This window comes from Lepisosteus oculatus, chromosome 5, assembly GCF_040954835.1.
Source record: "Lepisosteus oculatus isolate fLepOcu1 chromosome 5, fLepOcu1.hap2, whole genome shotgun sequence".
Classification (NCBI taxonomy): Eukaryota; Metazoa; Chordata; class Actinopteri; order Semionotiformes; family Lepisosteidae; genus Lepisosteus; species Lepisosteus oculatus.
Genome location: NC_090700.1, coordinates 27,488,450 through 27,506,181, shown reverse-complemented (window position 1 = coordinate 27,506,181; position 17,732 = coordinate 27,488,450). Strand labels below are relative to the sequence as shown.

Here is a 17,732-nt window from a genome sequence, read left to right as displayed (position 1 = left end):
CTCAACATACTGTATACATTTCTATTTGAGTAACTTGGGAGCATCTTTAATATAAATGGCTGTAATCAATAGTAATATTGAGTTATTAAATAAACCCTGGCTCTGCCAAGTACTGATACGGATCAAGTACAAATTGACACAATAGACAGTCTGCTACAATTTAACAACCTCCAAAGCCAAAGATTGAGACTGAAGGTATATTAAGGTGTTCTGAGGTATGGATTTATTGGTGCTTGAAAAGTTTTAAAAGGAATCCTTCCAGGCAATCCGTAATACAAAACCAAACTGCTTTAACCAGCTATTCCTTATAATAATGGATTAATTTTAAAGTATTTTGAACAGCTCTGAAGGTTAACTAACAACAATCAAAAACAAGTTACTAACAAGTAACTAACAACAATTAATACTAAAATTATTACTCTCACAAAGGAGGATAATAAAGACATGAAAATACTATACTCAAGAAATCTAAAATATGACAAGTGTTTTACCCTGAAGGAAGCTGCTCTGGGATGATGTCTCATGAAAGCAGTCTCCTCAGGGCCCTTGGACTTCCTTCTAACATCTTCAGAACCTAACTCATATCCGACCTCTCTGCTATTCAGAACCTAGAAGTATAAAAAAATTAAGTCTAAATAGTTTCCATACTGCACAAAATCTAGTGTAAATGCTTAAATTCTCCTAATTCCTCATTCAAGGAGTAACAGACAATCCCCAAGTAATGAAGGTGAGACAAATAAAAAGAGCTTTTACAGATATGTACAGGCTTGGATGTGGCCACCTGGCTATGTGGCCAAGTCTGTTAGAAACTCCTATATAACAAGCCTTAGGGCTGCCACACTCGTGTTGGAGGTGGAGTTAGTTGTGTGCTAATTGCCTACATTTATACATATCCCAAAGAACGGGAGATTAGTTGGATCACAGACTTGTTTTTCTACAAAATTTTCATAATATACCCCATGTATAAAATGTATATTTAAATAACAAACAGTAAAGACCTGTAGTTATTGTTAAGAAGGGGTGATAAACTTATTTTTGGTGCTTAAATTGCTTTTATTCCCTTAATAATTAGTTTTAAGATTTTACTTTTTTTCACTTACAGTAATTATTATATGCAAAATTGTGTACAGTACTAACAAAATCAAGATATGCTTTTTTAAAATGAAAATCAGTTAAGATAGGAGTTGTAAAAATGTAAATAGGCTAGGGGGTGCTATTGCTGCACTAATACATATTTGAATTCACATCTGCTCAAAAACTGATAACATAAAGAGGCATAATAACAAATATAAACATGAGATGAGTAGTATCTTAATAGTTACAAGATTCTATTCACCTTGTTGTCTCCATTCTCTCTGATTTCCCAGAAACGTCTTGGGCTGTGTATTAGCTCTTTTTCAGCAATGTTTTGTACAGAAGGGCTGGTAGGACTCATCGGAGAGAATACATTTCCCCTCCCAGTGGGGGAACTTGGACTCTTATCAAAAGAAATGGAGAGAGAGCTGCAAAGATAACAACAATAGACAGTGAAAACTTTACACACAATTCAAAGGCACAGGTGATCATGAAACATAATACAGCCAGCAACCCTTGAGATGGTCTTGCAATGTCGTAGGATTAGTTATGGTGAAAGATGCATACAGACGTATTATGAAAATACAAAAAGTAGAAGCACTGTAAAATTATTACACACGTTATTACAAGATAAAATTATTTTTTAAATGGTACTGAGGAAGCATTACTTTTAATTTATGTTAGAGTATTGTCACGCCCCCTGCAGCCAGAGGGCGCTCCTTCTCTGTCCTGTCCCTAGTTTCCGGTCTGCTGTCCTTCCTGTCCCTCTCTTTCCCTTGGGCTATATATTTCCGGGTCTTGCACTCTGTCCTCGCTCAGCATTGATGTTCGGATGTCCTGAGACCCGCCTAGCACCAGGGCGCCCCACGTCCGCTCCCTGAGGGCATAGGTTTCTATACGGCATTCCTGAACTCTTTGCACTAATGAGCCCGGGCCTTTTTCCCGTTTCGCCGCTACGCATATGGGTCTTTTTCCGCTCTCCTGCTCCCCACGGTTAGTCCCTTTGGACGTCCGTGACAAGTATATCTTTACTGCCTATATTAAATAAAGGAACAAGTAAACGTTCCATGCTGAAAAGAGAAGGAAAGAAACACAACGTTTCGGCTGTAAAGCCTTCTTTGGGTGTGTATATAAAATATAGTTTGCTGTAAAATGAAAAAAATGGCTAAAAAGGTGTCATCCATTGTGAGAAACATGACAAAGATTAAACATTAATTTAAAGGATAAGCATGGGGATGTTTTATTTAAGAACTATCTTAAAAGACTTTAAAACATATAATAATGTAATATGCAATTAACCCTTTTAGTACTATTTAGATTTAAATAAATGATTGCTAATAAAAATAGAAACACAAGTGATACACTATAAAAAATTAGCAAAGAAGAAATATGGTATGATTTAAAAAATTTTATATTTTCATTAGTTCATTAGAACAATCTAATGAATCTGTTTCACAATTACCTGACAAACATCCGGGGTGACTTAGTTGGAGTCTTTTTCTCTGTTTCTTTGTTATACAGGAATTCGGTATTTTCACTCTAAAAAAAAGGTTGATAATAATAAACTTCATGTTTAATAAATACTATGTCAACTTTACCCCAAAGGACTTTTTTAAAAAGAGGTGTGGATGATATAACTACATTAAAATATGATTTTCCTTTATCTGATTTGTAGCCACTTTAAATATCAGAGTTATTGATCAGTCCCTAGAGAATGCAGTATTACAGATGACTTTTTCTTTCCTAGGCTAAGCAAAAGAGAATGCTATTTCTGAAAAGGCATTGAACATTTCTTTCAAGATTTGCCATTACAATAATGAACCATTGTCGTCATTGTGTTCTTGAACTGCATATGGACCTGACCCAAGTGAGACATCTTTATGTCTTTAATTTTGATAAAGCAAATTAAATTTTACCAGTCTTCTTATTTTCCTTGCCAGTACTTTCACTGTCTTCAACAAGGTCAAGTTTTGTTAATAAACACTGTTTCATTATAATATCAATCATGTACTCACAGAGAATGAAACTCAGCAGGTGGTAACATGTGACCATAAGGAAATGGGAACAGTTTGCTGGCACTTAACCTCATGAGTTTTCATGTTTTAATGACCTTTGAGCATTTCAAATGGTTTTTTTTTCCAGTGTAACAGCACAAATGTAATTATTTACATTATGGGTCTACTTCTGTAATTTTTGTTGTAGATTGTGATTTTTGTGCTGTCTTGTTCTACTGAATTATAATAATGATAAATAATAATTTAACCTCAAAGGACTCTAGAGGCCCCCTCTAAAAATGGGAAGATTAACTGCATTATAACATACTTACTACATTCTTTTTGACTGACACAGAGTTGCTCCTCAGGTCATTATTATCTTTGCTGTTGGGGCTCCTTGGTGTCTCAGCCTTGGGCTCTCGTCTTCCTTCAAGACTGTCATCTTCTGCCTTGAACTCAGCTTCCTGCCCCTCCTCCTCTCGTTGCTGCCTCAGTGTCTCCACGTGTCTCCTCTTCCTCTTCTCATCTCGTGCCTTTAGCATCTCTAAAAACTCCAGGTGGGCCTGAAGATCTTCTGGTTCAGGGTTGTCCTCAGAACTGCAAGAACAGCATCAAATTACACAAACAACAAAGAAACATAGATAAACATACACACACTTTATATGCAGTGAAAAGCGAAAGCATTGGGACAGTGTTGTGAAATTTTTCATTTTTGCTAAAGTTTACTATATACTAATGAAATTTGTGGCTTCTTGGAAAATCGGCTCTAGGTATGAGTGTGTCCATGTGTGTGCTTGTATTGGACTGGCATTCTTTCCAGAGTATACCCTGCCTTGCGCCCGTTGCTTGTTGAGATAAATTCTGGATCTCTTACAACCCAGAACTAGAAAAAGCAGTTAGAAAATAGATACTGTAGGAGGACTAATGAAGTTTGTATTTCTGAAACAAAAATGTTTCTTGGAGGCAAAAGAAGAAAATAAGAATCTTTTGTTTCTGTGTATTATCTTGTACAAATGTTTAGCCATGTTTTAACAATGTTATTTGTTGCATCAATGCCCCTATTTCAGCTAAGTGCAAGTATTGGGACAAATAGCTGACAGGTGTTTCTAATTACTCAAGCATTCCATGCTGCATTAATTGTGGCAACATAAAAGAGCTCTGAATGTGTTACCTTGGTTCCAGCCTTTCCAGTTTACTTTTTGGGTCTGCCTCTTGAATTAGAAAACATTAGCCAAAATGTAGACCAGAGAGTTGTCTATGTTGGAAAAGCAAGTTTTGGTGAAGACAAGAGCAAAGGAAAACCTATTAGAACCAATGAGATTGGGAATCACACAATCAAAAATATGGAATATCTTGAAAAGAAAGAAACTACTGGAGTTCTAAGCAATTGGAAAAGAGCAGGTCTTCCAAGGAAGGAAGAAGACAGCAGCTGAGGAAAAGTCACTAGAGCTGTGAATAACTTTATAAATCTTTATAATCAATAGTTCAAAATAAATTCAAAATTCAAAGGAATAAATTCAAGAGGAGAATTACAAGGACTGCAATGCAAGATACAAACCTCTCATGGGCAAAGATGAGCCACAATAGTTCTGGAACAAAGTTTTATGTACAGACAAGATGAACCTTTTTCAAAGCAACTAAAAGGCAAACGTGTGGAGAAAGAAAGGACCTGCTTTCAAAATCTTTTCACTGTAGATTAAGCATATTCATTACAACTGTTGTTTTCAATCCTGCTCCTAAAGAACCTCTTTCAGAGCCGAAAACAGATTTAATTCTAAGTGGCTAGAACAGTGAAATTACTCGCACAGAGCTCAAGTTTAACAACTATAAACTATATTTTGATCTCTAAGACCTGGCCTATTTTATTGGTCCAGGATTATTCTATGCTTCCAAGAACCTAGTGTTGGAAAGTTCTGAAACCTAATGTGCACTCTTCTTCTGGGGTCCTTGTGTTGCTGCTAATCTTAAAGAAGTCCCTCAAGTTGATATAGTCACTTCCTGTCAAAAGTCTGAATCCCAGAAAGATTCAGTTCCATTAATCTGAGCATTTCTTCCAGAGAATAAATTAGTCTGTCTGCTTTCCTTTATACCGCCTCTAGAGTGCAAAGGGAAAAACCTTGTTTTTATAACATAATGACAAAAACTGTACACAGTATTAAAATTTCACAATTTTAAGATAATTTCTCTTGATTATCTTTAAATGGAAAAAGGTTCTAGGTGTCAGATTGTATAGCTTGTATGAGTCCATGGCACCCTTTCCATGAGCAAGATAGATCAAAGGACCTAGTGTGGAAACTGTTTTTATAGTCTCATATGCAAAGGCATTTAGTCAGGTATTTAAGAATTCATCTTAATGCAAGCAATAAAATATATGGACGCTCCAGAATCAGGACTCAGGACCACATTAATATAAGTAAACAAACTGAAAGCAATTACAGCCCAGAATAGGAATGAAAATTAGCACTCTTTAGTACAACAACAACTTAGACCAGCATTCAATGATAACAGCTAGTAAAATAGGCATAACATGCCACATAATGTTTGTCAGAGCCACTGAGCCATTATAATTCTTTTAACATTCTCTTCATTAAAAAGCCTGTAGAAGGGAATATTGCTGGCACTACACAGTAGAGAAGAACACCCAACTGTGGTTGTTTGCTTATTTCTTTTGGTTCTGTGAAGAGTGTTTTTTATGTTTCCCAAAATGTGCACACCTGGTAAGATCCCACTGGAAATTATGAGTAATTATTTAAACACATAAAATTTAAATAACTAGGGAACCCAACTACTACATACAGAAAAGTGCTCTTAGAAATATTTTTTATACCATGCTTTGATGACACATTTAATTGTACAGTAATATCTGTATGCAATGAATTCATTAATTTCTATTACTCAATTTCAAGAGCTTTTACTGCAATAGCTCCAACAGAGCAGGCTGAATACTGTACTTGTGTTTATAAGACCCAAGGTTTACACAGGAATCAGAGTTTTGGCCCTCAAGAGGCTTCATATGTGCATTCTTCCTGATTTTTGTTTTTTGTAATTGACCACATTTTAAGTAATTTGACCAAGTCAGAATTTAAGGAGATGACAGCTTTCTAGCAATGAAGACACACTTTACTGATCTAAGAAAAGGTTTCTTACTGAACCAGCCACACCTGCTTGGTCTCAGGGCTGTGTCTTCTGGGGTGGCATCAGGTGACTCTGACACAGAAGTGCAGCTTCGGTTTCTTCTCCGTCGCTCACGCTCAATCTCTTCCTCATCCTCCACAGTCCACTGGCGTGTCAGACTGGAAGATGGAAAAAAAATAGGGTTGGGTATTTGCCCACTTTTCATGGATTAGAAGTGCTTCTTATAGCATACTCATTACATATTACATATCATTACATGATAGAAAAAGTGTGGAGCTGTCAAAGTGAATAAAAAAAGGCTCTTGCTCAATCAGGTTTTACCTGTTGATCTTTCTGAAAGCTTTGTAGCAGGAGGATGCAACTCTGATTATCGAGTGATAAATTTGATTCTTTCTCTTTCATCTCAGACTGAAAGTAAAACTAATGAAGTAAACAATAAGTCAAATCAGTTGTGTTTTCTTCCAATTAGTCAGGTGGTTACCTGAAGAAATTGAAAGGATTAGTCAAAACTAAAACCTTTAATTAATTAAGGATTTATTAATCTGATTAAGGAACCAGGCATTAGTTAACTGGAGTTGTCTACCTATTATGTATAATTTAATTGTTTGTTTAAGAACATTCAGAATTAATTCCATTCCAGCCTGATGAATATAAGAAACATCAGAAAACAGTTTGGTAAGCATTCCTTAGTCACATATTATTACTCATTTTGACTGCATAATCATTAAAATATTTGGTAAATGCACAATATTTTGAATCTTCCAAGAAAACATTAAAATGTCAAACAATATCACTGTAAGCACCGGTCCTTAGGTATCATGATTTTTAAAATCTTCTGTTGTAACCGCTTACATTTTAAGTCATCAAGTTGACAGTAATGTAGATGAAAAAACAATAGATGAAATGTGCTTAAGTAGTTTTATCTAGGTTGCACTATGTGGGTGTTCCTTTACTTTGTTTTCTTTGCATAATGATAAGATAAGATCACTTTATTAGCCACATACAATTTCTTGTATTAGGAATTTGTCTTTTTCGCATACCCCAACTTGCTCTCCATGAGACACACAGACAGGGAGAGAAGCTTGGCGTCAGAGCGCAGGGTCAGCCATTTATGCGGCAACCCTGGAGCAGTTGAGGTTAAGGGCCTTGCTAAGGGGCCCAACGGAGTAGGGTTCCTCTGCCGATTGGGGGATTTGAATTGGCAACACTCAAGCCATAGGCGCAGATCCTTAGCCACAGAGCCACCGCTCCCGCCCTCCTGGATTTTCATGAGTGTTCTAATTAAGTAACTGATTAATCCATTATGTCATTACTTGCTCCGCTTTAATGAAAACCAGAAAATACTATTGCTGTACTACAGACCTGTGACATAGGATATAAATTTTAACACTATACAGCCATAGTTAGAGCTATAATCAAATGTATTGTAATAGTTCATAAGAAATTTAAGTTATATATATATTTTCAGAGGCCTATTTCTCTTTATATGCTTACTGTATGTGTTCCCATAACCAGAACACACCATCTATGCAATATCACAAAGAATAGAGAGGCTGGGCATCACCCCTTGGTCTAGCCAATCAACCGATATGAACTCTCACTTAGCTTGTCTGAGCTTTACTCACCTAAAATCTCAGAAGAAAAACTCATTTACTTTTTACAATGATTTGTGGGAGTCTGGAGCAAGATACCCAGTCATGTTGTTGAAGAGAACATCATTCAAGAAAATACTGTATAAGCCCCTTAGATTAAGCAGGTACTCCCAACCACAAAAGCTGCATTAAATGCGTCAAATAGTAACCTTATTTCTGGTTTTATGTAATGCTAGTATCCAAGTTATTCCACTTCCCAGGATTTGACTCTATACTGTATGTATATTCTTCATCATGAATTGACTGTGATCCTTTAAATCAGATTTGCGGAAGTAAAAGGGTGGCACCTCCACCATATTGTTTCAGTTCTGTGGGTGGTTCCAAAACAAACAGATATTCTTTCTAAGGTTTTGTGGCTGTTTACGTGTCTGCTTTCCATGCCTGCAAATGTATTTTATACATCAGGCATGAAAATGAAAATTGTATACAGTAGCTCATAAGAACATAAGAAAGGTTTTTAACGAGGCCATTCAGCCCATTTAGCACAATAAGTATTTAGTAGCTAATTGATCTGAGAATCCCATCCAGCCTTTTCTTGAAAGAAGCAAGTCTATTCAACATCATGGCTGTGTGGTTTGTTCCATATTCTCACAACCCATGGGGTAAAGAAGTGCATATTGTTTTTGGTTTAAAATGCACTTGCCACAATGCTCCACTTATGTCTTCTGCTTCCTGTTTCACTCTTTTTCCTGAAGAATTCTGCTGGGTCGACTTAGTGAATGCACTTGGGAGTTTTAAAAACTTCTGTGAGGTCCCTCTATACTCTTTTTTATAGACTTAAACGTTTTAGGCTTAAAAGATTCAGTTTCTTCAGCTTGTCAATTTAGGACATTTCCCTTAGCCTCAGAATATATCTGGTTGGTCTTCTTTGGACTGATTCAGAACAGCAATATCTTTTCTATAATGCGGTGAACATATTGTCCCTAAGGTTGATATGCGTTATACAACTTTATCAAACTGTAACATAATGTAACATAACATACTGTAACAGCAATTTCAATTAAAAATCCTAACATTTTGATGTCCTATTTAATTGCTCTCCCACACTGTCTAGAAAATGTAAGTGATGCGTCAACATAATTTGACACATCATTAATATCTTCTCCTATCTCAGTGTTTGCCATTTTGTACTTAAAGTACATGCCATGCTCTGCACTTGTCTGCATTAAACATTATCTGCCAAGAGGTTGCCCCAGCCTCAGATTTAACTTAAATCTTGAATTTGATCTAAAATCATCCCCTGACCTCAAACTCAGCTCATAATTGTTGTCTTAGTAGACAGTGCATTCAGTGCATACACAAGGAAATTATAGTATAGAAACTAAAAAAAAAAGATTATGTCTGGTAGCATGGTAACAATGATAAAGACACATGAAGGAAATACATTTTTTTGCCATTTTTCAATCATTTAATTAACTCACTGTGTCTCTGTAATCTCACTCTGGGTTGTTTTCCTTCCCAGCTTCATGTCTGAGAGTAAGTGAGAAATACACCCTCTATCAGATAGTTTTCCTGTTGTCTAAGGGCGTTTTTTATCATGTGGTGAGATCTAAAAACTCGTCTCTCAACTGTTATGCAAATATTTTTTTTAGGTTTATTAGTTTTCTGTTTCCAAATATTTAACTTATTGGTCTGTCAGATTGGTCTGTCACCTGACATCACACTTATAACTCAATGCAAGTGCTTCCATGTTTATAGATATGTATAGCATAAATTAATCCCAGAATCCTAAACTGTAGGGTTTCTTAATGTTAGTTAAGTTTTTTTTGAAAAATGTCTTTATTGTATCCAAAGCAGGACTATTTAAAAATAGGAAAGGGGGAGAAAATAAATTATATATATTTTTAACTTAAACTTTTTTAATCAAGCAACTGTTAGATTTATTTAGAAATCTAAGCAGAACATAAACTAACAAAGAAAATTATAGTGTTCTACAAATATATTCGCTTGCATGTAGACCAATATTTTAATGCAGCTAATTAAAGAATAGCATAAACACAAAGCACGCTCAAAGGATCTTGCACATCTTGGAACCCTATCACTATTGTTATTACTGTAAAGTACTGTACATGAATTAAACAGTAAGGTCATATACTGTAAGCATCAAATTCCTCATTTCGGATTATCGTCTAGGCTTAAATCGCCAGATGGAATTTAACCAATAGTTCTATAACTATTACTAAGAATGCTCATTATTACCCAATCCATGTACATGCATCTATTCTAAAGGATAAAAATAGTCATTTTGAAGCAATGTTTATTGGTATTATTTGCATCTAATCTGAAGAAATGCAAATACATTATGCATTATATCTCGTTCCCAATGTTTTGGTAAGAAATGTCTGCTATTTCAGTGACTGCTTTATGTGAAGGTTATGGGTTACAGTTAAGGTTGGGGATAGAGGTTATGTTAAGGCAGTTAGGGAGATAGATTGAGAAAGTGTTAGTGTGAGGTAATTGCTGCAATGTCTGTTGTTCCCTATGCTAGCATGGGTTTCAACAGTTAGCAGACTGAGCAGCAGCTCCCATGCTGCTGAAATGGCTATTTTACACTTTGGTGCATGTACTGTAGATCCACAAGGATCAGCTGTTATTATTGGAGTGTTTGACACACTACCTTTCCCACCTGTGTCTGAAGATTACTGACTGATAACCAGTTAGGAGCTGTTGAGAAAATTCTGTTAAATCAGCAATTTTAAACCAAGTTGAAGAGAAAACTAATTTGCCACATCTTGTGAATGTAATAAACATAATTGATTTCTTATACCTAAGAAAGCAGTTAATATCAAACAATTGTTTAAATTAAGGTTTCAATAGCTTAACCTAATTAAGAAGTAATTTTAAACAACACCCATAAAAAGCATGGCAAACTAGGACTGGAAAATATTGATGTGAGGTATGAAAATATTTAGCTCTGAAAGATGAAAAAGAATAATAGTACTTATGGTCTTACTACAATACAACTGTTTTCAGTTCTCAACTATGCACTTGTTCATTGAGTTTTATTATTAAGGTATGAGTCTTCCAACAAGCCCCACCTGGTATGAAGATGTTCAAGACAAGACAAAAACTAAAAGCTGGCTTCTGATGTGCTAACGAATGGATACAGAGTCCACTCAATCATTCATCTCCAAACTAGCGATTTGCAAAATTACTTATTTTAATTTAATCCATGCATTTATAGAGAGTTCCTATCTTGTAGAAATGTCTATGTTAATTTCTTAAACCCTTATACTGTACATGCACACACTCAATTGTGCAAACTGATTATTACTGTATATAAAAATATCTGTGGTCAGAGATACTGTAGCTACACTTTCATCGCAGGTACTGTACAGCATGTACAGTAGTTAGTAGTTGAACTTCTCCAAGCACATTTTGTATTTTTCCCTTAAACTACAGAAAAGAGTGGGTGTGTTGCTGACTAAAACATTAGCAAACACAATATAAACACTGATAACTGCCAACTCGATAGAGCATTTGTGATAAAGACTCCGGAAACCTTAACAGTTCACCCGCAACAACCAAGTAGCAAACTATCCAAAGTAGTATAGGTATGCACCCATTTTCTAGGTCATCGACAGATTTTAACACATACTGTATTTAGATAACTGTAATACAGCTACATTATATAATATACATGGTTTTATCCTTACCCCCTTGTAATGAAAAAGACATCAGAGAACTGTGTGTATTCATATAGACAGAAATTATATTTACATACAATCTATAGATTACAATACGATGGAGCAGACACAGATTGTAAAAATGTTATCTCATGTATCTGGTGCTGTACCGAGTTTACAAAGCAAGGTGCTTGAACAATTAACAAGAGAAAAGCGTACTCACAACTTACCTGGAAAGAGCTGACCAATTCTTTCGGCTTAAAGACATTTCGATTGTCTCTCGCTGCGACTTCTTACAGTCCCAAATCAGTACTGAACAAAAGGGGGATCTATCAGACACTGTTAGACTCCGGCAGGAACTTCAGATTTCTGTAATCCACCGTAATGCACTGGTACTACAGTACATCCACCTTTACCCCGCGCTGCTGAAAGATCACATGACTTCTGATATCATTGTTTCGAGATGTAATTTACCTGTTAGCAGGACGTTCCAAATGCACTTTGCGCTTAAGTAGGCGGATGATCTTCAGAAAAAGGTTCTACCTTAAAAAGTGATGTTTTGTTTTGCGCTTCGCATCGTCTTTGTTTCTCTTTTGGTCTGACATAGTTTTTTTCCGCATGTATTTGTACAGTGCAGCAATGGAGTTTCAGGACATACTGTATAATAACGTCGTACCTGAAGGCAAAGCAGAAGTATACGCCTGAATACCCCTGAGCTGGGAACAATAACCTGTAGTATTATAATGTGAAGTATTTTACACATGAGTAGAAATAAATATGAACTGGATTTCTAAGCAAAACGAATGAAATTTAAGACATCAGCTTGTATTTATTCTATTACTGCCTGTGGATGACCGTAGCTTGTAATCCATAAATTTATAGCTTTACGATTTTTTTAAAGGCATATTGTTTTTAAAACAAAAGGAAAGGTGATTTGTGACAGCTTTATAATAATTCCAAGTATACATGTATAATTTAAGAAAAAGTACACACATGTATTTTGTTACATTTAGATTGTTGCAAGATAATCCAAATACATCCAAACAAGTATTTAATTCAAAAGAATTGAATGATAGTGTATGTACTGTATAGTATTTTGATATTAATATGAATTTATAACTTAAATTTCCTATAACTTAAAAATAATTTATTGCGTTTTAGGGAATTACATTTTATAATATATTCTTTTCATATCTGTTTTTATTTCATTAGAATTAACACTATACAGTATACAGTTGTGTATATGTAGCCCTTTTCGTTACATCTACTGTATAATGTAACATTTAAATGTCATCACATTTCCTAAGATATTGAAAAAAGAATGCTAAAATTCACTAAAATAATTAAACTAAGCAATAGATGTTAAGGGACTTTAATTATTGAAATGTATATAACAAAACACATTTCCCACTCAGGGATAATAAATATTCTCTCTCTCATGACTGCAATCCAAGTAAAGATCAGAATTTAAATACACATTTTGAACTAATACTGCAGTACTATTGACAAAAGTTTTGTGACATAAGAGCTTGATACACCAAAAAAAATATCAATTCCCTTTGAGATATTATTATCTGCCTATCCTTACAACCCATATGAATCATTCTGTGTTTGCTGTACTGAAGAGCCACACCTTTACTGTGAACCACACAGGACTTTGCCCAGTGCAGTTTGAAAGGTGTAGATAGTTCCTCCTGGGTGAACTATCTACATCTTTCAGTTGTAGGACACCTGCAAAGGGATGCCCAGAATGAAAAAGATAAGCAAATATGCAAAGCTATCTGAAATTTCCCTGCAGATAAAAAAAACAGCCTAATTATGTTACATAGTGTGCCCATATTCTATTATATTTGTAAAATTATTTTATTATTTTGTGATTTATTGAAGAAAATGCTAGCACAGTAATTGGTTTGAATGGGAGCAATACCAGGTTTTAATGGTTTAATGCCTGTTGGCATATTTACTGTATACCTCTTAGTACACTGTCATAAAGGTTTAGGTTTCACAGATTAATGAGTTAATAGAACGGTTTCTTCATGTGTGGTGTCTAACATACACTATATTGTGTAAAAGGAAGCAACATTCCTATTGCCCTCATTTTTACAGGTTAGTTCTAAAATATACCGCTATCTAATATTATATGTGCATAAAAAGTCACTTAATTATAATAGTTAATTTGTTTAAATAAAATAGTAAGAATATTAGAGAATGATGCACTCCATAAGAGTAACACAGGCTGTACAACTTAATGGGAGTACCCGACTTCCTGAGGACTGTAAAGTCACAGCAGACCATGCCTTTTTCTGTCTGTGACATGCTCTGGGGAAGAAGACTATGTAAGTGACCTTGGAAGTTTAATAATTCTTGGTGTACATGATTGGTGCATCACTGCTGGCAACAGCAGACCTGGATAATGCACCATTTCAGGTTAACAGGCAGTGAAAGACAGATAAAAGGAAGGAAAGAAGCATAAACTAAGCTGTAAAGAGCTAATAAGCCAAAGGGACAGTTCGAGGGGTGGGTACGCTCAAGAGATGATTAGTACAATGCCCTCTTCCCAGAGTCTGCCTCTCATTAGGCAAGTGAAGCTCCAGGTGATGTAGAGGGCAGATGATGTAGTTGTATAAGAATATCTAGTCTTTAATACTAATTAATTAATGTGAGTTTTCCTGAAGACTGAAATCTAATCCCAGTGCTAGTATAGAAAAGAACACATTGGCTATGGACTTTCTAAAATGTGGTTTTCATGCCTGTATTATATTTGCACAAGGTATTCTTTAATAGTTCATTTAAATTACCAAACAAACATTGAAAAGAAACTGAGACACCTTTCTAGAAGCATGTTCCAAACAGAGGAGAGTGTATTAGAAAGTTCTAGTCTGTGCTGGCAATGGTATGTTTGTGCATGTGAAGGAATTTATCCCAATATCTGTAATCCATATTCTCTTCATACTGATACACATACACACCCAGATACACATACACACCCAGAGCACAAGACAGTATTACCTGCTGAATGGAAAGATAGTCCACTGCACAAACAGAGCACAAACACATGTACACAGTGACAAATTAGAGATACCAATTATTGTGGACAGCATTACTTTGGACTATGGAAGGAAAATGGAGCACCTGAAGAAACCCCACATGCACATAGGGAGGACTTCAAAAGAAAAGGTGCCGCAGTCCAGAATCAAACCAAAGAGGCAGCAGTGTTCACTGTCACACCACTATGCCAACAGAAATATCAACAGGAAGATGAAGATGTGTTTATAAAAATCTGTTCAAAAACAGAACAACAGTGCATGTTTGTGACAAAGGTAGAAAAAGGTTAATCCCCACCCAGAAAATCCTCCCATTGCTCTACAATTGTATAATACAAATACAAATATTTTATATAGTCAATTGTAATACGTAATATACGCATTATATTAATCTTTAATCTTTGCCGATCTGTGAATGAAATTGGAATTTTGAAATTCAAAAGATATGGAAGTCAGGGGCTTAAGGTGAGGCTAAAACCTAGATTTCCACCATTGTAGGAAAGAATCTTGCTGAACCATCTAAACATTAACCCAACTATGTGTGCTTAGATTAATTTTTTACAGAAGCTGTGTTTCATTTTGAAAAGTAGAAATTAAATCTTGCTTGTAATTGAACCACTGCATAATACATTTTAAATGTATTTAAATTTAAGGTGCATTTCTGTTCTCCTCTTATTGTATTATACTATTATGCATATTAACTTCAATAATATTTAAACAAAAATTGAAAAAAGTGAATTAATAAAGATGTGTTTTTATACATCTGTTCAATAAAAGGTATTATGGTGCATTCTTGTAACCCCAGTCAGCAAGGATCAATCTACACTCTGGAAATTCTCCTGTTGCTCTACAATTGTTGTAATATATACATTCCTTTATTAATCTGTGAATGAATTCTGAATTTTGAGATTCAGAAGTCTTATTGTTGAGGTCAGTAGTCTAAGGTGAGGCTGAGACATGACCTCAACATTTTTTTATACTCTATTTTCTGTGAGCTATGAGAATTTCTAGTTTTTGGTATTGTTTCTGGTTTAAAACAAGAACTGAAAAATATAATCCCATTTCATGCTATATGCTGAATCCTTCAAAAATATATAACATTTTGGCTGTGATATTATGATTTAGAGCTAACTATTTAAAAAAAATCTTAATTTGTTGACTGACTTTTTGTTATGTGTGATTTATTTTAGATTATCTACATTTAGAATGAACATCACTGAGACTTGCATTTGGACCACTTTTTTGACAACAAATTTGCTCTGAAGTAGTAATACACACCAGTAGTAAGATGATGCAATAGGAACCTGCAGATCACAAGAAGAAAGTTCTTTTTATTCTTACTTTTCATTTAAACATCCTTATGTGTTTAAAACATCCTCAGATATTTAAAGCTCTACTTTTTGGGTGCAAGGCATAATAAAACATTATTAAGAGTGAATTCTACAGATAATTGCAAGAATTAACAATAGATTTACCTGAATGTTGACATCCAAGTTTGAAGACCTAGATTATCATTATTGATCTTCACCATTTTGAAGGAAAGACCACATGACTGTTACAAAAGGAATTTGGTATCCCATCAGCTTGTCAACGTCTCATCATCAATATTTCATCATGAGACAGTGAAAATGTGTCTCATTCATTCGTTTTGCTCACAGTTCCATACAATATACTGTACACTATTCACATGTTCCATTTCAGTTTTTCTTATAGATTCAAGATATTTTATTCACACTTTCAAGATGTGGAAATTGCCATTGTTTTGACAAAAAAAAAATCATTTTTGGGAGGCCCTGACATTGTCTGCCAGGAGTTATTGTTTTTTGAGGAAACATTTTCTAAGATTTGGAGTTCACAAATGTATGGTAGAAACACACCATTGTAACAATTGAGAATGTTATAAAATATTGTGTTCATTTTGGTTAAATACTATAAAATCTAAATTAGACAGAAATAAGGAGAAATTAACATAAGATGCATTTGGAATATAATAAAGGAGATATTAATCAGAAAGCAATTGGAATTTGAAACAAAATCCGAGTCACTTTGTTGAAATATACTCCTTGGCATAATTCAGGAAATGGCTACATGGGTGTCATATATCACCAAGATACTAGAACAAAAACAGGGTGGGCTGGGCAAAATGACGCCCTCTTAATCGTAACAATGTTTGGAACTAGTATAGTTACGCAAGAAATATGTTATTCCGATTGTAGGCAAAACTATTATGCATTTCCTCAACCACTGAATTTATTGCATTTCATAGTTGTGTGTATAATTACCATTAATAACGATAACCAATTTTCCTCTGAAATAATTAGTCACTGGTTTAAACAAAACTCAAATAAGTTGAAACAACAATTAATTCATGATTATAATTAGCACTAAGGAATTCCATGTTGTGGATCCACGAAGTTGTCCTTTTTCTGTTCCGCCATCTTGTGTCAGGTTATAGGACCTGCTGCCTCATCCTGTTAAACGGGAAACTGGTGTGGGAGTATTTAGCCTGGCCCAGGTGGGGAAACGGGGTGTGTTGTTTGCATTGACCTTCTGTACTATTTTTTTTAATCAGTAAAGATTTGCACAAGTTTAATTCCTGCATTTTGATGTCCTGTGTTTATCAGTGACTTGACTGATCATCTTTGTTGGTAGTCAAGTCACACTACCTCTTGGTTAATTTCTTTCTCTAAATTGGGTTCCCTATGGCCAGGGAACTTAACCAAATGGGTGAAGCAAAAGCTATCCTAAAATACTCAAAAACTCACAAAGCATCTTATTCTTGTATGTTGTTGTACCTCATGAACTGCAACTGACACAATATATTTTATGTAATAAACAGAAGTGAAGAAATAGGAAAAGTGTAATGATTAAATATATAACATTAAATGTGAATTATTGCAAAGGCAATGTGTCCTTGCTACCAAGTTACTCCTGATGAAGAGTGCTCTGGCAGCTTCTACGCTCTTAGATTAGAATTTGCATTTCAGTTCATTCAGCTTCACTGGCACTGCATTATTTCAAGTGAATGACATTACACATGCAAATGTGTGGCAATAGTCATGCTGAGCCACTTAGATGACTATCACAGAATAAGGGTTCTATTGTTAAGATAATTTACTAATCATGTGTAAACATCATATACTAGAATACTAGAAGAGCCATCATATGGTCCAAGTTGACACATTACAGACAAGAGTATTTGTTTAA

At 34.9% G+C, this 17,732-nt stretch overlaps 1 protein-coding gene across 5 annotated transcripts in view; it reads right to left on the bottom strand.

Moving 5' to 3' along the window:
- Positions 1-12,139, bottom strand: part of lad1 (ladinin) — a 32,344-nt gene extending 20,205 nt beyond the window's left edge. For 2 of the 5 annotated variants that reach the window (XM_069190234.1, XM_069190235.1), the window contains exons 1-6: positions 9,277-9,342; positions 6,230-6,361; positions 3,401-3,665; positions 2,537-2,613; positions 1,337-1,502; positions 492-608 (exon numbers count right to left, since the gene is read on the bottom strand). In XM_069190234.1, the coding sequence (XP_069046335.1) occupies positions 492-608; positions 1,337-1,502; positions 2,537-2,613; positions 3,401-3,665; positions 6,230-6,361; positions 9,277-9,323 (804 nt within the window). In that variant the 5' untranslated portion in view covers positions 9,324-9,342. Of the gene's footprint in view, positions 1-491; positions 609-1,336; positions 1,503-2,536; positions 2,614-3,400; positions 3,666-6,229; positions 6,362-9,276; positions 9,343-11,704; positions 11,936-11,955 lie in introns of those variants that run through there. The other 3 variants (XM_069190236.1, XM_015342085.2, XM_015342088.2) reach the window with 3 other exon arrangements.
- Between the last annotated feature and the right edge of the window lie 5,593 nt (positions 12,140-17,732).